The sequence below is a fragment of the Brachyhypopomus gauderio genome, unplaced genomic scaffold, assembly GCF_052324685.1.
Source record: "Brachyhypopomus gauderio isolate BG-103 unplaced genomic scaffold, BGAUD_0.2 sc56, whole genome shotgun sequence".
NCBI classification, from domain to species: Eukaryota; Metazoa; Chordata; class Actinopteri; order Gymnotiformes; family Hypopomidae; genus Brachyhypopomus; species Brachyhypopomus gauderio.
In genome coordinates, this window is record NW_027506879.1 from 456,080 (window position 1) to 475,005 (window position 18,926).

Consider the following 18,926-nt stretch of genomic DNA (forward strand, 5'->3'; position numbering starts at 1 on the left):
TATTATTACTACTACTACTACTAATAATAATTATTATTACCTATTTCAAAACCCTCAGCCAATGCCAAAGTGTTGTTTGTACTTTTTTATTCTATGTGTTTTTTTAACTTGAAATGGTAATACAAAGGCAGGTTGAAGATATTACGTTGATTCACCGTTAATAGTTCAACGTTTGCGCAACCATTTAACATTAAACGTTGATTCACCGTTAATAGTTCAACGTTTGCGCAACCATTTAACATTAAACGTTGATTCAACGTTGTTTCAACGTTGAAACAACAACAGACAGTATTTCAACTATATTTCAACCACATTTCAACGTTGAAGGTCGGCCAGCTGGGTATGCTAATATGTTACTTGCCATGCTTTTAAAAATGAGCGAAAAATCTCAGGAACCACTTAAAAAAACATGTTAAAAATATGTTGAAGGTATGACTCTATTATGACTCTGGACATTTGTGAGTGATGAACCACTCTCGATCACTTACCTTGACACATGTGTAAGGCAAAATAACAACAGAAAGCACCCACATCAGTGCTGTTACCACGCTCTGATGATAATAATAAACTATTATGCTATTATTAACAATACTATTAATGCTAATAGTCCTGAATTGTGCACTTACACTTATACAATATACATATAAGACAGGTGTGTCTAATAAAATCGTGCACACTAACTACAGTTACAAAATGCTTCAGTAATAAAATGGCCAGTGAGTGTACCTGTTTCTCATTAATTGGTTGGCGAGTGTAGGCTAATAAACAAGACCAAAATGCATAAACTTATATTTCATAAAGAATTAAACAGCCAACGTTTATATTAGGTAAAATAATGGACACACGGAGCCCAACGGGACACGTCGGCGGCTTGGCCGTGTTCGGCCTGCAGGAGGCGCTGTGGCCCGGTGGGTGGGGGCGACCTTCTCGGTGAAGAAGAAGCGCTTCCGGGGCTACTGCTGGAAGATTGATCCGCTGGCGAATGTTGGATATCTCCCTAAATCTAATGTTTGCTCTGAAATAACCGAAGGACCTGCGTTTATATGATGGGTATGTATACAGCGATGTGTGTTGGTGACGGGTGTGTGAGACGTCCGCGGAGCTGCGCTACAACAGCTAGCCGTTAGCCTCACCAGATGATTCAGAGTGTGTGAGCTGCACCGTGTGGTTCCTCCCTCACAGCGGCGGTGAGCTTGAACTGTCCGGGCCTGTACTGCGGGAAGACCAGCATTAACGGGTCCGAGGGAGAGTGTGGGGTAAGAAACACTCACAACCGCCCAGTGACTGCATGTCCATCGAGACTGCGCTCAGCTTCAGAGGAGAACATCTCACTGTGCTCCTGTCCTACAGGGTATAATCCTGAAGCTTCTTCAAACCCATGACCCACATCAAACCCATGACCCACATCAAACCCATGACCCACATCAAACCCATGACCCATATCAAGATGTTCCTTCTTCCTGGGCAAACCCATTATCCACCAAGCGTTAGACATTAGCCTGCCCAGAACTGAATCATTGTGTGTTCATCTTAAAAGGTTTGCCCTCGTGGGGAAAGGACAAGCCTGGAGAAGGTCTGTGAGAAGTGTGTGGGCTCTCCGGAGCTGTACGACTGGCTGTACCTGGGCTTCATGGCCATGCTGCCGCTGCTCCTGCACTGGTTCTTCATCGAATGGTATTCTGGGAAAAAGAGGTAAATCCATCATCACTCTTCCTCACAAAACAATCATCATCATCATAACGCCACAAAGTAATAATGATTATAGGCTTTGGAACTTTTTGATGTGTGCTGTTGAAACGGACAAGCCGGACAGTCCAGGCGAGAGCCAAGCGTGTGATGGCCGTGTTTGTGGTGTTGGTGCAGTTCCAGTGCCCTGCTCCAGCACGTCACCGCGCTGTTTGAGTGTAGCGCTGCGGCCGTGGTCACTCTGATGGTGAACGATCCAGTTGGGGAGCTGAAGATTCGGTCCTGCCGCGTCCAGATGCTGTCTGACTGGTACACGATGCTCTACAACCCCAGTCCCGACTACGTCACCACGCTGCACTGCACCCAGGAGGCCGTGTTCCCGCTGTGAGTGGAGACGACGGACAGAGTGATGCAGGAACACCGCATCAGACGACCTCCATGTAGATTTAAAACAGAGCGTTGAGTTTTGCTCGAGACATCTGGCCATGTTTTTGATGTTGACTGATGTTGTATGTGACTCCTGGGTCCTGCAGGTACACCATGGTTCTGATCTATTACGCCTTCTGCCTGCTGTTCATGATGCTACTACGGCCACTGCTTGTGAAAAAAATCGCGTGTGGTCTGGGGAAGACGGACCGCTTCAAAAGCATCTACGCTGCCCTCTACTTTTTCCCAATCCTAACTGTCCTGCAAGCAGTGGGAGGAGGTCTTCTGTGTGAGTGTCCTGTAGACCTCCTAAGCTCTGACCTTGTTTCTCCAGGGCCAGGTCATGCTGATATAACACCCAGTCTATATGTCAGAAGAGAACCTGTGCTGTTCTTACGGTGGCCAGTGGTTGAACTTATATGTGATTATATAATAGCTGGAGTCAGTTTGGACCTGCGGGTCACAATGAACACCAACATATGTGTTTTGGTTCCTCTTAGAGGCTCGCAGCTCTCTTGCAGCATGTAGTTTAGGTTTATCCTGTTTTATAACTTGTTCAGTTTCAGCTGATGAAATAATTTATGTGGGTTAGAACAGGAAAACATGTAATCATAGATTAAATCTCTGAGCATTTCTTTGTTGTGGTTTCAACATCATTTTTCTCTTGTTTTTTTATGTAAATTAGATTATGCCTTCCCCTACATTATTTTGGTGTTGTCCCTGGTTACATTGGCAGTGTATATGTCAGCTTCAGAAATACAGGTAAGCCATGTACATGTTAATGTTTTGTATTACATAAATTGCTAGCATTATTCCTCTTGTTCAGTTCTGTGTTGTTGACCTTACGTTTGTATCTTGAAGCTCATGTTTTCACACTGTTCTCTCCTAACAGACGTTTACAAACCTTGTTGCCAAGAAGAAAAGGATGGTGGTACTCTTCAGCCATTGGCTCCTCCACGCCTACGGCATCATCTCCATCTCCCGATTGGACAAGCTGAGTCAGGATTTGCCGCTATTGGCCCTGGTACCTGGGCCCGCCCTGTTTTACTTGCTCACAGCCAGGTTCACAGAGCCCAACAGGATTTTGTCAGAAGGGGGAAATGGACACTAGTAGGTGTGTCCAGTGGTTGTAGCTCCACTGGCTGTAGCTCATCTTCTACAGAAATACAGTTATCACCATTGCACTTGGTAGTTACTAAATTTTCCTAAGACCAGTGACACTGGAGAACCCTGAGCAGCACACTCCGAACATCTTCACGCACTCCACAGAGTCCCTGGTGAACATCTCTGGCATTCGTTAAAGAGAGAAGCAGGCTTGTGTTATATGTTTAGACTGAAGAATATGCTCTTATGACGTGTATACTTTTGGCTAAATGCTACAGACTGTGAGTCTACCAGCGTCTATCAGAAATACTCCCTATTTGAGGTGTTGATCTGTACATTTTAAGTGGATGGTACCTTTCTTGCATTTTTGAGGTTCTGTGTTCATGCAGTGATGTTACTATATGTGCGTCTCTTCCTGTAAAGAGGAACCTGATGTTATCTGCAGCTGGTCTGTAAAATGTGCTTGTAGTTATTTACCCCCCCCCCCCCCCCCCCAACATACATACACACAAGATGCAAGCAAACGTCACTTGACGTTGTGTGTAGTCATACATGTGTGTAGTGGTTATAAAGTGTAAACGCTAACCCTGTTTGGCAGGCCTCATGAAGGTGTGATTTTATCCAATGGTAATGTTGCTGCTGATGTATGCATAATGTGTTGAGAGCGTGATTACATATACAGTATATTGCCTCTCAGTAATGCGTCTAAGTTGAGAAATAAATGTGAGAATTTTATGCATGTATATTTAAAAGAATTTACATTCAGAATTTACTGTTATTTACTTGTAAATGGGAAAGTTCATTGTTCTGGTAATGGTGAAATGCAGAAATAATAAAAGAAAAATTCAATTTATATGTAAATTGTGTTTTTACCACATTGGGTTGAAAGAGAACTAATGGCATTGCTGTGACATTCAAGTTTAATAAAATAATACAGTAAGTTTGCTTGTGTTGTAAAGTCTAATAATATACTTTGTCAGTAGAGTCAGTGGCCACATCTCTCGTACTGTTACCCAGAAGTCCTAGGTGTCCTGTCTAATTCCATTGTAATGTTTGATTCAGCACGTGCCTCTCTGTTTTTATAAGGGCGGATGACTATGGCACTGAAGTCAACGCTCTGCTGGCTGGTCCCTGGTCTGATGTGTGGGCTGCTTCTTGTGGGCTTCTGTAGACACCCTGTTCCTCATCGGGGGGCTCAGGGCTGCTAGCTCCTCCTCCACTCGGGCATTTATGGCTCCGATTCGCTGCACCATCGCCCGAACCGCGACCGTAAATCTGTGCATCCCTTCAAGAACCTTTTCATCTCTCTCTGTAGATTCCTGCGAGCAGGGATTGTTACCATTTCTACATCTGGTAATAAATACTGTAATAAATAGTAAATTCTGTAATCATTAGGAATAAATTGTGTAATACTGTAATACACGTATAGTATTTATTCTAGTATTAAAGTGTCCGATACTTATGCAGATATGAAGTGTTACTGTGGAACTACGATTAGTTGGATATCAACTAGTGCTGGCTTTGACCATTCTGGTATTTGCCCCATATTTAAAGCCCTTACCTTAGTAACCAGTTTATCTATGACCCAGTCCTCCATGAGACTACCTGTAGGAAAATGTCACGTATGAAAACAAAACTTGACAAGAAGATGACAGACTGGTTGTGTATTTACACACTCAGGTTTGGAGAAGAGCCGAGATGTCCTGAAGACTTACTACAAAGAGTCTGCAGACTTACTACAAAGAGTCTGAAGACTTACTACAAAGAGTTTGAAGACTTACTATAAAGAGTTTGAAGACTTACTACAAAGTTTGAAGACTTACTACAAAGAATTTGAAGACTTACTATAAAGAGTTTGAAGACTTACTACAAAGAGTTTGAAGACTTACTACAAAGAGTTTGAAGACTTACTACAAAGAGTTTGAAGACTTACTATAAAGAGTTTGAAGACTTACAAAGAGTTTGAAGACTTACTACAAAGAGTTTGAAGACTTACTATAAAGAGTTTGAAGACTTACTACAAAGAGTTTGAAGACTTACTACAAAGAGTTTGAAGACTTACTATTAAGAGTTTGAAGACTTACTATAAAGAGTTTGAAGACTTACTATTAAGAGTCTGCACTTGCTGGCGCAGCCATGCCGTCTCCCCTGCGTGCCTTTCCTCGTCCTTCTTCACTACTAAGATGTCCTCCTTTATTTGCTCTATACACTACAGACAGAAACCAGGGGACAGCTGGCTCAGTCCCGTCCACAAAGCTCCATCATGTCCTGCAGCTGTAGTGACGTAGTACGTGTTTGGTGGTGAGTTCTACAGTGAAGTAGGGAGGCAGTTTGCTTACCAGATGAAGACGGCTGTTTTCCATGGTAACTTGTTCCAGCATCAGCCCGTCCGCATAGATGGTCTTCTCCACGGTGATGATCCTTGCTGCCTGATTGGCCAGCGTCTGCATGTGCTTGGCTCGTAAGGCCTCCAGCTCCTGCTTTAGCTCCTCCTACAAAGGTGGGCATGTCCTAAATGCTCAAGCAACAAAGGTCATGTTGGTGTGCTGCATGGGGAATGGCGTATATAACCTTTGACCCAAGCAGGGCTGCTGTCCGTTCTTTGACCTTCTGAATCAAAACTTCCAACTTGGTTTTTCTGCTGTTTAATTCTGACAAGAATTAAAATGAGAAGAAAATAGCACACCCACATGTTAATGATAAAAATGAAGTAAACAGAGTATAAGGATTAATTCTATGTCCAAGTTACATTTGAAATGGCGTTCTGAGGTGCAGGAGCAGACAGTGGTGCCTGTACCTGCCCTTCGTTTGGTTAGGGTCTCATGTCTGGATTGGTCAGTCTCAAACTGTGCCTCAGTTTCCTCCAACACAGACTCTTGAGCTTTGAGTGCCTCTTCTTCATCTAGGCCAGCTTGTGTCATCAACTCAGCCTCCATCTTTTGGAATCCCATGAAATGAATGTCTTGTTTAGCAGGAGTGTTTTGTTTTTTGCCTTATAATGTGTATTATTTTTAGCAAGTGTATTGAATTTGTCTTACAGTGAGCTGCTGTATTTCAGCTTGGTAGTCAATTTCCATCAGTCTACATTCTTCTTCGGCCCGTGCGACCTTGTTGGTGAGATCCTCAATTAAAGAGCTCATGGCTACATGATCTTGGAGTTTCTTCTCCTATGAATATAGGAAACCACTTTAGAGATCAAATCTATATCAAGATGATTTGGGAGTGATTCACTCTGCTCTCTAACCTCTGCTTGTAGCTTGTTCTGTCTTGTTTTCATCAGTGCAATCGCAGAACTGAGTTCTACCACACGGTGCTCGTGCTGCGTTTTAAGACCTTCAAGAGACCGACACAGTTCATCTCTCTTGACCTCGAATGCTGCCCTAAGCCCAGAATATGAATGCGTTAGGGATGATGTGCATAACCAGAATCTTCACTCCATTCATGAGGTTGAGATGTAGAGTAAACCTGCCTGCTCATCTGCTCTTTGGATAACTGTCTCTCCAGATCCTCCACGTTCTTCTGAAACATCTCAGCATTGACTCTAAAAACAACAATAAAAATAGACATTTTGTGCAAGAAATATTTGGATACAGTAGCTACTGTTATTGTAGTCAACATGTATTATGATTGCTTTGATTAGAATCATTACAAATCTTTATTATTATTGTTATTATTGTTGGGGGGGGGGGTTATAATTCTAACTAATTATACATGTTGGTTTCTTGAAGCTGTTTCTTCTCCTCCTCCATCTCCTTGACTTCAAGCTTGTACTTTGCAATCGAGCCAATACACTGTTCAAGTCTTTGCTTAGACTTTAATAATCTGAGGGGATTCAAGAAAATGTTCAGTAGTAAACACAGTGGAACATGTACTTTTTAGTTAAAGAGAAGATGCAAGTTAAAAACATGGGAGTGTACTGTCCCCACAGGACATGTGGGAGTGTACTGACTCCACAGGACATGTGGGAGTGTACTGTCTCCTCAGGACATGTGGGGAGCGTCCTGTCTCCACAGGACATGTGGGAGCGTACTGTCCCCACAGGACATGTGGGAGCGTACTGTCTCCACAGGACATGTGGGAGCGTACTGTCCCCACAGGACATGTGGGAGTGTACTGTCTCCACAGGACATTTTGGAGTGTTCTGTCTCCACAGGACATGTTGGAGTGTACTGTCGCCACAGGACATGTGGGAGTGTACTGTCTCCACAGGACAAGTGGGAGCGTACTGTCTCCACAGGACATGTGGGAGCGTACTGTCCCCACAGGACATGTGGGAGCGTACTGTCCCGACAGGACATGTGGGAGCGTACTGTCTCCACAGGACATGTTGGAGTGTACTGTCGCCACAGGACATGTGGGAGTGTACTGTCTCCACAGGACATGTGGGAGTGTACTGTCTCCACATATGGGAGTGTACTGTTTCCACATGTAGGAGTGTACTGTCTCCACAGGACATGTGGGAGCGTACTGTCTCCACAGGACATGTGGGAGCGTACTGTCTCCACAGGACATGTGGGAGCGTACTGTCTCCACAGGACATGTGGGAGCGTACTGTCTCCACAGGACATGTGGGAGTGTACTGTCTCCACAGGACATGTGGGAGCGTACTGTCTCCACAGGACATGTGGGAGCGTACTCTCTCCACAGGACATGTGGGAGCGTACTGTCTCCACAGGACATGTGGGAGCGTATTGTCTCCACAGGACATCTGGGAGTGTACTGTCTCCACAGGACATGTGGGAGTGTACTATCTCCACAGGACATGTGGGAGCGTACTGTCTCCACAGGACATTTGGGAGCGTACTGTCTCCACAGGACATGTGGGAGCGTACTGTCTCCACAGGACATGGAGCGTACTGTCTTGAGAGCTTGTGATGTTCCTCCAGGGCTTCATCTTCTCTTCTCCTCTGAACACTAAAGCTACCTGACAACTTAGCGATGGACTCTAGACGATCACCGTTTACCTTCCATTCTTTCTCTATCTCAGTTTCCAACTGGAACACAAAACAAACACAAAAAAATTTCCCAAATGAAGACAGTTTTATTCATGTTAATACCCTGATGACCACAACTTTACGGACAAGGCAGATCTGATCCTGCTGAAAGGAAATTTACATGCATGCAATTTCAGCGAAATACTGCGAGCTCAGTGTTTGGACAGAGTCCTCTGTGTAAGGCTTTTTCAGTCTGGAAATAAACTTCTACCATGTTGGATAAAAAACTACCATTAATGCCTGCTCTAATAATGCTGCAAAAATTGGAACTATCTGCTAATTTGCAAGGAAGTACGAGACTTTTGATCTGGCAAACTTTTCATAAGCTCGTGTACTGAGACTTCATGGCTTCCAGTTGGAGTTTGGGAACTACAGCACTTGCATGAGCAGGTCAGGACATGGCTGTGCTGAAGGTCAACACCATAGGACGTGCCTTTGAAGGCCTGTTCTTCAAGAGCACCATATGACCACAGCTCAGCTGGATTTGCCTCAGGCAAGAAATCGATGCCATAAATCTCACATCTAAGAGCTGAGATTCAGGTCTTTGATCCCTCCCAAATGAAGAGTGTTTTAATAGCGGAGATAAGCTAATTGTTCCATAATGTGAGAGTTGCACAGACAATTTCTCACCTCTGGTATTTTCTCTTCAAGGGCTTGAATGTTTTGGTGGAATTTCTTTCTCATCTCCTGCAGTTCTCTGTCATGGACCTCTCTGTTGACAGGAAACCATGATGCAAACTAATGGAATAGACAGAGAGTGGCACAAAAGAGAAACAAGGCCTACTTTTGCCGGCTCAGCTCCTCTGACGTCTTGCTCTTGTGTTTGAGCTCGTCGTTGTGTTTCCGCTGGGACGTAGTCAGTCTGGTGATGTTTTTCTCCAGCTTGGAGATATGCTGAATCACAGACAATGTCACATGTCCCACTTTAAACGTGACACATAGCCCCCTGATAAGGGCATCCGCTTAAGTTCTTATGAGTGGTACAAAGACGCGCCCTAGATTCAAGTGCCCTAGAACTAAGGTTATGAATGCAGTTGGCAATGTTTTCACTGGAAAAGAAGAACAAGTGTGTCCTTCTTTCTCTTGCTGCAATTCAATATAGAAGTGAGTGAGTTAGTCATGCTACATGGTCAGTGGTTTGAACAAATACAACAAGAAGCTACTCTGCACTTTGAAAGAGCTGTGTGTACAGTGGATTAGGAGTGCACAATGACAAATACTGTGATTACGATATTAAACAAACAAACCAACAGACATACGGATCATTGATCTTTTGGTTAAATATTGCCTTGCTTTTGAGTATGTTGCTGTTTCATTCATAAAGGCACAAATGCCTCATTCACAATACCTGAGTCTGGTCAGAATACTCACAACAAACAGTAAAATAAATTGTGATTTGTTAGCCAGCAAAGCCAGCTACTGGTCTAAAAAAGGTACTGGTCTACACCAGCTACTGGTCTAAGAGAGCTACTGGTCTACACCAGTTACTGGTCTAAAAAAGGTACTGGTCTACACCAGCTACTGGTCTAAGAGAGCTACTGGTCTACACCAGCTACTGGTCTAAGAGAGCTACTGGTCTACACCAGCTACTGGTCTAGTAGCTGGCCCAGAGAATAGATTAGAGAAGTGTACAGTGCGGTATGTAAAAAAAATAGATGGTGACACAGTTTAGGTTGTTCTGCCTCTGTACACCAGCACACTGGACTGAAAATGAAACAATGGTGAGGTGTTCACGTTAATCCTGAAGCTTGTCATCATAATAAATCAACTGGTTGCTCTTATCTGACATAAGGTATTTTGAGTTCAACTCTTTGGTGAACTGTTCAGAGGCAACAATGTACGTGTAAACTTGATACAACACTGCTCTGTATCAGGGGATTTAGCTGAGGACCGGAAGAAAACAAACATCTCTGCACATTTCAGGAGCAAAACCTACAGCTGGTATGGATGTCTTACCATCACATTAATTGTTTCATTACTAATTCATGTGCTGTGGTTAACAAAATGCAACACAAACTGCATCCCTTTACAGTTATTTACAATCTACAGCATAAACAAGTTAAGCAAAAAGTGCAGGAACCCAGATTTGGCCACACTGAGGTGTGGTGCAGGATACACATCTGATTGGTGGTCAGGGGGGTTTCACCACCAGCTTACTTCTGAGTGTTCTTTCACTTGTTCTTCTTTATTGGCGAGCTCCGCAGAAATCACATCAAGATGTCTGCGGGCAGAGGCGTTCGTCTGCTTCTGTTCATTAATGTTCTTCATGATTTTTGTAATCTACAGAATGAAAACCTACATATGACAATCTAAAACTTTTATGAAGACAGAGTAAATGTTACCACCTCTGGGATTACCTCTGTCGCCAGCATTTTCTTTCTCTCTGCAAATTTGATCCTCTCCTTCACCATGTCTTCTCCTAGATCATTTCTGGCAGTGTCCACCTGAGTAATCTTGACTTTTATTGACTGTGTTTCGTTGAGAGTCTTGGTGAGTGCGATCTGCTTATCGGCTCTATCTGAGAGCTGGAGGTTGAGCTGGGTAACGAACTCAGCGTGTCTGCCCTTCAGTAGCTCTTGATCATGTCTAGAAAAATAGTCCTTTGTCAGTGACAAAAAATTCTGAGACAAAAAAAGTGGCTCTCATCTGCCAGGCCTGTGACACTCCTGACACGTGGAGTAACAAAAAAGCTTATCTTCACATTGTCGTGTCTACAGCTGAGGTAAAATAGGTCACGTCTAACCATGCAGGTTTATTGATTACTTTTGTCTGCCAACACATATCCCACTCAATAGAACTTACGCAAGAACAGCGTTCTGTTCCTCCAAGAGTTTCCATCTTTTCTCCATGAGCCCTATGTCCTTCTCTGTGGCTTCGATCTCAGTCTGGAGCTGAGACAGCTGGACAGAGTTAGCCTCTCTGGCGGCTGCTACACCGGCTAGAACCGACCAGATCCATTCAGATCCGTTTCATTTGTTTGAGATGGCCGTTTGATACACACAAAAATAGGTTATACCAGGTGAGTCGGTGCACACAGACAGGCATTATACATTAGTTTTGGGTGAATTGGCGTACGTTTCGCCTACCTGATACCTCACTCGTTATGTGGTCACGCTGACACAGCAGCTGATGGCGGAGCTTGCTCGTGTCGATCGTCTCCACCTCCAGCTCCTCCAGAGCAGCCTTTCTGGACGCCTCCTAAGCATTGAGCTTAGGTAAGGTGGCGACTTCCATGTCATTTTTAAATACCGAGATACACACTGTGTCACAACACCAAGCAGCAGCTTGGTTGGTTGGGAGTCATTTTATTTTGAGTTAGTTTGATCAATATCTGGATCTGGTTACTGTGCTTCACATATAAGTGATATTTTGAGGTTCTAGTCTGGATGAATACATCTTAAGCTCAATTCAAAGTTTCCTGCCTGGAGAAAAATTGGTTTTGTCTAGACCAGGGGTCGGCAATCTATGTACCACCATTGGCACGTAGAGGCATAATCACTGGCACGCGACACGCTGGACCAGCATCAGCAAAAAAAACAATAATAAAAAATCTCAGACAGAGAGCAAGATCCTCCAATCGAAATCGCTCCTCAACGCTCTGCACTCAGCTCCCGCCACAGAACCATGTTTAAATTTGTTTAAATAACCCTAACGGCCACACAACACTGCATGTGACTTAATCCCTGAGCCGCGTCAAGGCTGGATTATTTACAGTTTTTGACGACTGCTAACATGCGTTTCCCAATACTTGTGATACATTGTCAAAACTCTAAACACAGCAACACACTGACCTCACAAACATAGCCAAATAGTTAATATCGTGTTCAAAAGTGCATTTTCTTAACTAAATAGCAACTCTGCATTTCACAACACAAACAAAGTTTTTTCTTTATACACCAACTTTGTTAAAACACAGTAAACCTGGTTCAGTATACAATCATTCTTTCAAACACTAGCACAGATTCTCTATTCGAGATGAACATAGTCAGTCACTGCACAACCACTGTAAAAAAACTAACATTTGATGGCAGTACAGAAACACCATTACATGTAATATTTTACTCTCTCTCCCAGCAAACAACAGATATTTTACAGTAACATCTGTTGTTTTCTTAGTCAGTTCATTTTTACTGTAATCCGCTTCATTTGGACTTTTTTTTCAAATGTGTGCATTTTTGGCAACATACTGTCTACACAATGAGTGATATTCACTGTAACGTACTATATGGAATGTAGATTAGACAAAAAAGGAGTCAGTAACAGTTTTGCAGTAAAGGTTATATTTTACTGTATTAGGGACATTACTGTAAATTGTGGCCTAACCCAAAAAATAATTATCGTAATTGTAAACATAATTAGCCATGGTCCCATATGTGTAAAAATACACATATACAAAAAAACCACACAAGGGGGAAAAACAGAATACAAAGCTGAACAGTCTGGTCTAATCTAAACGGTCTGCAGCAGTTGGCCACATGTTTTCATCCACATCACATCTGATGTTGGCCCTTGCCATGCACCTGGGGTAGAAAAGCTTGGTATGCCTTATTCACCCCTGGCAGTCTTCAGCTGAAATGTCTCTGCAGCCCGGATCCATTGCATGCAGCAGGGACATTTGGTCATGGGGTCGATGATCATACACCTTCCACCTCCAGACTGAAAAAAGTTCCTTAGTGGTGTTGAGGAAAGGCGAGATGGGCGGGAGGAAAAGGGACATCACTCTTGGATGGTCTATAAACCAGTTTGTGATGACGTGAGAATGACAAAATGCTACATCGTCCCATCACAAATGTCCTCGTGTTTCCTCCCACCTGTTCCCTTTCTGCTTCTGGAACCAGTTGTTGGTAGAGTTCATTCAAAAACGAAAGAAGGAGGTCACTGTTATAGGGACCAATCTGGCATTTGTGAAGGACCAAACCAACACTTGAGATTGCAGGACAAATTGTTATATTTGCTCCTCTCTGACCCGGTACATTACTGTACTTCATTTTATTTCATTGATATATATGTGCAAAAAATATGTATTACAGTAATAGCTTTTCAGCTGCCTTTGTTTTTGCAGAACTTTGCATTTTATACAGTATTTAGGTTTTCATTTTTGACATGCTGTGTGCAAGCAATTGTAAATAAAGCAAAAATTATCCAGAATTTTGTTACTGGATAACCCTGTGTGTATAGAAAATATATGCATTATAAAAACGTAAAATGACTGCATTTTGTGCCATAACAACATGAATTGAACTAATAGTATAGCCACTGAAAACTGATGTTGTGTTCAATGTGTTTGGAGTTTTGAAAATGTGATTACAGATTGGACAAACGCGCGTTAGCAGTAGTCAAAAACTGTATTATGGATTATACTTTCGCGAGTGACTGTAGCGTGTAACTCTGCACACCTCGCGCGAACCTGCGTGAATGGTGGAGGCGTTTATACTTGCCGTGTCACATTCTTTGCAGTGTTGTCCGAAACGATATGTGGTAGTATAAAGAAACACCCCTCAACAACAGGGGAATGAACATTTACCTGATGAATTTGACTGTAATGTTGCATTGTGTTCCAAGTTTGAAAAATGCTGGAATTTATGCTAAAGTGAGGGCAGCCCTGTTCTTAATCTGAATGTAGACAGCGTGACTGTCAGTACGCAACATGCAACCCCCCCGCTCCAGTTTTATTTGTTAATAGTGTCACACTCATTGACTGGACATGTTAAAGTTACCACTCCATGTCTCAAAGGTTGCCGACCCCTGGTCTAAAAATACAAATGGACAACCAAAAGTGTTTACTGGGATTTACCCTCTGCTGAGATTTCTGCTTCAAGTTAAAAAGTGCAATAAAATAAATGACTAAATATTGGCATCGTTATTTTAAGCATACAACAGAAATCAGAGATTTCAAATTTATATTTATAAAAAAGAATGCATCAGCAATCGGAAGTGATTCAGTCGCTCGTATAATGGCGGTTTACCAGGTCTGTAATAGCGTCTGCTATTGCTCTCAGGTGATGGCAGGCTTCTTCACTGAACGACACACCCTTGTCTCTCAGCTGTTTATCTGGCAAATATCAAGCAAAGAAGTTGTGACATACCATATATTAAAATGACATTCCATAGATTTAAATGCCATACTGTTTATTAAAATATTGACGGAGCGCTTTCACAGACCGCAATGGTGTTATTGTAGGGTAGTTTAGTTAATTCTGTTATTGTAGGGTTAGTTAAGGTCCTTAGTTTAGTTAATGCTGTTATTGTAGGGTTAGATATCGTTAGTTTAATGAATGCTGTTATTGAAGAGTTATTTATCATTAGTTTAATCAATGCTATTACAGTATTATAGGGTTAGGTAAGGTCGTTACTTTAGTCAATGCTGTTATTGTAGGGTTAGTTAAGGTCGCTACTTTAGTCAATGCTGTTATTATAGGGTTAGTTAAGGTCGTTACTTTAGTCAATGTTGTTATTGTAGGGTTAGTTAATGTTGTTAGTTTAATCAATGCTGTTATTGTAGGGTTAGTTAATGTTGTTAGTTTAATCAATGCTGTTATTGTAGGGTTAGTTATCGTTAGTTTAATCAATGCTGTTATTGTAGGGTTAGTTATCGTTAGTTTAATTAATGCTGTTATTATAGGGTTAGTTAAGGTCGTTACTTTAGTCAATGTTGTTATTGTAGGGTTAGTTAATGTTGTTAGTTTAATCAATGCTGTTATTGTAGGGTTAGTTAATGTTGTTAGTTTAATCAATGCTGTTATTGTAGGGTTAGTTATCGTAGGTTTAATCAATGCTGTTATTGTAGGGTTAGTTATCGTTAGTTTAATTAATGCTGTTATTATAGGGTTACTTAATGTTGTTAGTTTAATCAATGCTGTTATTGTAGGGTTAGTTAATGTTAGTTAATGTTAGTTAATGTTAGTTAAGGTTAGTTAAGGTTTTTCTTACCTACTGCGGTTAGATGTTCCAGGGCAACATTAACACCAGGGAAGTCTGGGACTAAGCAATTAGCCATTACTTTAAAGCAAAACGAATAAAGAAATAAAAACAACAATAATAATAGAAATAAACAGGTCTTGTTATGTTCAGAAGTGTCACTAGGTTCAAAACTTCAAAGTTGTCCATCTGTGTACTATGTTGGTATGGAAACCGTAGCTGAGCGACACGATGACGTGTGGTGACAGCTCAGAGCGCACGTGCAGATCCAAACCTGCACGGACGTTTTCCACGTTTGCATGGCTCCTTTGCATGCATTAAACGCAGCACACACACGTATATCCACTGGCCAGGCGCCTTCTGATGCTGCATTATGGTAGTTTGCATACACAAGAAACATCTGTGACGAGTTGATGGTCACACACCTTTTATGATTAGTCGGTCGTAGCGTTAATCTTGAGACACGAAACGTCATGATGACAGAAGACGTCTGTCTTACGTCCGTATTATTTCACATTACTTCTGTTTTATGCTTTCAACAAAACGGAGCAAAAAGCTATTTATACGTTACGCTTCGAAATACTTTCTGTACATTTTGTTATGATAGGCTATATCTTTATACATCACATCCCTTATTTGTGTTGTATTTCCAACACTTTTGCAATAGGCTGATCTAATATTGTATTATTAGATTTCAACTTTAAGGGTTGTGGAGGATTAAATGACGTAATTACGTGTCTAATGTAATACTACTTATGAAAGCTATTTGTACCTGACATGGCGTCAAGCACTTGGAAGAGCCCCGAATTTTGGTCTCCCACGAAGAAACACTTTCATATATATATGATCACAAGGGGGCACTGTTGCTCCATCATCTTTATTAGAGAATGTACCATAGTGGAGAAGCAATTAGACCGCCTTCCAACTGCAGGGTTCTTATTGATTTTCTTACCAATGGCACCCAGGAAATATCATGTACTTTATGTTTTCCACTAACCTCCTCTTGCTCTTGCTCTGTCTCAATTGTCCTGGAAAAGCAACTCATTTCGGTCCAGTTCTACTCAGACAAGTTGTACTATATGAGTTTATAACCTTGAATCATATTGATAAACAAACAAACAGAACGTTTGTTGCGGCCTATGTTGTATCCAGGGTGGACCCGATATTTGCACGTTTGTGAAAGTGAGACGACTTCGCACACTTAGACTATGCACCCTGTGATTTTTATACAAGACCAGTATATTATACAAGTTTGCGATGCATTTGCAAAATCATGCAGAATTCTTTTTTTTTTTATCTTTCTGGGCCACTCGGTACTGCAACAATGCACGACGGAGAACGAGGAGTGGAGCCGACCGAGCGGACGGTTTTAATTGGGCTCGCCAGACAGCGGCTGCAGGCTGGTGTGGGCAGCTGAGTGATGGGCGAGCCGCTCCGAGCCTCCGACGGCTGCTGTTATCTGCCGGCCCACTCTTCTCTGAGGCCTCTCAGCAAAGCTCCCAACCACAGAGGGTGTAAGGATCACTGAAGTCTCAGCAAAGCTCTGTGAAAATGAGACGGAGCCTCACAACGCTTCCCGTCTGAAAGAACACACCACTTCTTTTTTGTAGCTGAGACAGTCCTCCGCCTGACTCTTCTTGCGAGGTGTGTGCGAACCGGCTCGAGAGTTTCCTGCACCTCCGTCGGCTCATACTACACCTGCCGGACGCTGGGCTGTTCGTCGGAAAGCCGTGTTTACTGTAGAAAGCGCACAGCGGCTCCACCCCGGAGCGGATCACGCACCTGGCCTGGCCCAACTGCGAGCCAGCATTTCAAATCTAGTAGCTAATTTATTTCTGATCTGAAGTCAAGCGGGGGGTACAAGGACGAATCGTGATACACGGTGCCCTCGTGACACAGCTCCCACGGCTGCGGCCGGGCCTGGTGAATGTCTGTCGGAATCAATCGCTTCGCCTCAAACCCTTCAAGTGGTTTTAACATAATTGGACTGGGTTACAGGGACTCATATGGCATGTGTGCACAGTATTGATTATGAAAACATTGCGGCAATTCCTTTACACATGGATGTGAGCCAAATAGAACATCCCAGTGAAGAGTATTAAAGCAGTACGTCACACCTAATTTAATTATTTGCATGTAATATTTGCATTTGTGCCATTTTAGATGTGTAAAGGAGATTAGATTGTATCATCAACATAAATATCAGTGAAGCGTGTTCCTGTATTGTCCACAGAGCCCTCTGAGTGGAATCATACAAGCATTTACAAGGTAATGCAGAATCATTTGTTCTGTGTACCAGCCATGATAGCTTGACAGCTCATGTTTCCATGTATTTCTCTTTCGCAGAAACAACTGTATTTGGAGGCTTTTGTTCAAAAGCCTTTGAGGTGAAAACATCAGCTTCAAATGTTTGTGCATCATATTGCTGCACCTGTATCGTGATCATAACGCAATATATCAGTCAGGACCCAGCATTGTTTTATACTGCAGATTGCTCCAACTGTTTTGTACCTGTGTATTCAGGATTTGTCCCTGAACTAAATAACTGTTCCACAGACACGCCTCCCCGTCTGGCTGAGGTTTGATCATGATAGTCTATTCTGTGGTGTTTTTCTGAGGTTTGATCATGATAGTCTATTCTGTGGTGTTTTTCTGAGGTTTGGTCATGATAGTTATTCTGTGGTGTTTTTCTGAGGTTTGATCATGATAGTCTATTCTGTGGTGTTTTTCTGAGGTTTGATCATGATAGTCTATTCTGTGGTGTTTTTCTGAGGTTTGATCATGATAGTCTATTCTGTGGTGTTTTTCTGAGGTTTGGTCATGATAGTCTATTCTATGGTGTTTTTCTGAGGTTTGGTCATGATAGTCTATTCTGTGGTGTTTTTCTGTGCATGGAGTGACATAAAAGCACTTGTGCGTCTGCTTCATGCTTGTGCTCCGATCAGCGGGCCGTGTGTGGGGTATTCTGGGAGAATGGTGCTGTATGCAGGGCCTCTTCCGCCCCACGCGGGGCCTTTTCTGCCGCATGCTTCCCGAAGGTCTTCTCCTGAGGGTCTGCACTCCTCCGCAGTAAACTGTAGTCACTTGACAGGGCCCTTACAGACAGGGGTGAGCTTGCATCAGACCTGTGGGTCATTTGATACTCGGCTTAACCTCTCAGCAGGAGAAGAATTGCATAATGCATGATGTGAGGAAATATCCCGTGCTCCTAGCTGGGGTACCATGAGGACCATGGGTGGGGTGGGTGGATGGGGTGATGAAGGTCCTTTATGTGAAAGAGTGAGTAAGTAGAGCAGAGAGATGAGGTAAAGGAGGTAAAGTTTGTGTGAATGAGTGAGATGTGAGATGCTCCTGGGCTCTTCAAACAAGGGTTCATGAGGGTAAGGATGGAAAATGCATTTTGGAGTGGTCGTTTCTGAATTCTAATCAGTGATAGAGAGAAACCTTCCCTCAGAGGTAATACATCACCATGTGTCTTACTGGAGCGGTGGCGCTTTTGTGAGTAAACGCTTTCAACAGGCCGTCTGGATCTATCCTACCCCCACCTCACTCTCCTTTAAAGCCCAACCAAAGCTCTGGATCCCTGCCCCCAAACCCCAGAGGACTGGCCTCCCATGCTGTGATTTATACCAGAAAATCACAACTCAATTTCCCCTTTAACGAGTTTGTTTGGGCGCACCCTTGTTTTTTTGGTTTGTTGTTTGTAGAGAACAGAGCTGAGATTTACGTCAGGGATCACAGTGCGCGATCACTAGTGCGGAGGGTGCTTCCGCGCCTCTGCCCGCTGGGCCTGGAGAT

At 42.8% G+C, this 18,926-nt stretch overlaps 2 protein-coding genes across 2 annotated transcripts; one reads left to right on the forward strand and one right to left on the reverse strand.

Annotated features, from left to right (window-relative positions):
• Nucleotides 1-892: 892 nt before the first annotated feature.
• jkamp (jnk1/mapk8 associated membrane protein) lies at nucleotides 893-4,124 on the forward strand. The gene is made up of 7 exons (XM_076987808.1): nucleotides 893-1,050; nucleotides 1,183-1,256; nucleotides 1,538-1,692; nucleotides 1,864-2,070; nucleotides 2,220-2,401; nucleotides 2,798-2,874; nucleotides 3,005-4,124. Exons 1-7 carry the CDS (start codon nucleotides 1,044-1,046, stop codon nucleotides 3,221-3,223), a joined length of 921 nt encoding a protein of 306 aa, XP_076843923.1. The 5' UTR covers nucleotides 893-1,043; the 3' UTR covers nucleotides 3,224-4,124.
• ccdc175 (coiled-coil domain containing 175) lies at nucleotides 3,998-15,306 on the reverse strand. Its single transcript, XM_076987807.1, has 19 exons — nucleotides 15,141-15,306; nucleotides 14,177-14,262; nucleotides 11,297-11,408; nucleotides 11,013-11,148; nucleotides 10,568-10,796; nucleotides 10,368-10,490; nucleotides 8,995-9,104; nucleotides 8,841-8,922; nucleotides 8,074-8,210; nucleotides 6,928-7,038; nucleotides 6,686-6,757; nucleotides 6,461-6,596; nucleotides 6,255-6,383; nucleotides 6,014-6,152; nucleotides 5,788-5,867; nucleotides 5,556-5,708; nucleotides 5,323-5,425; nucleotides 4,778-4,821; nucleotides 3,998-4,535 (listed from the first exon to the last, which is right to left on the reverse strand). Exons 1-19 carry the CDS (start codon nucleotides 15,205-15,207, stop codon nucleotides 4,326-4,328), a joined length of 2,259 nt encoding a protein of 752 aa, XP_076843922.1. The 5' UTR covers nucleotides 15,208-15,306; the 3' UTR covers nucleotides 3,998-4,325.
• Between the last annotated feature and the right edge of the window lie 3,620 nt (nucleotides 15,307-18,926).

What these genes read in the sequence shown, in the direction of transcription:
- jkamp (XM_076987808.1), top strand. An exon ending in GGTCCGAGGGAGAGTGTGGG is followed by an intron (nt 1,257 to 1,537) that starts GTAAGAAACACT and finishes TCATCTTAAAAG; the next exon opens with GTTTGCCCTCGTGGGGAAAG. An exon ending in CAGGAGGCCGTGTTCCCGCT is followed by an intron (nt 2,071 to 2,219) that starts GTGAGTGGAGAC and finishes TGGGTCCTGCAG; the next exon opens with GTACACCATGGTTCTGATCT.
- ccdc175 (XM_076987807.1), bottom strand. Translation starts at nt 15,207, where the DNA reads ATGGCTAATTGCTTAGTCCCAGACTTCCCTGGTGTTAATGTTGCCCTG. An exon ending in CATCACAAGCTCTCAAGACA is followed by an intron (nt 7,039 to 8,073) that starts GTACGCTCCATG and finishes GAATCCCCTCAG; the next exon opens with ATTATTAAAGTCTAAGCAAA. An exon ending in CAGCCCTGCTTGGGTCAAAG is followed by an intron (nt 5,709 to 5,787) that starts GTTATATACGCC and finishes CCACCTTTGTAG; the next exon opens with GAGGAGCTAAAGCAGGAGCT.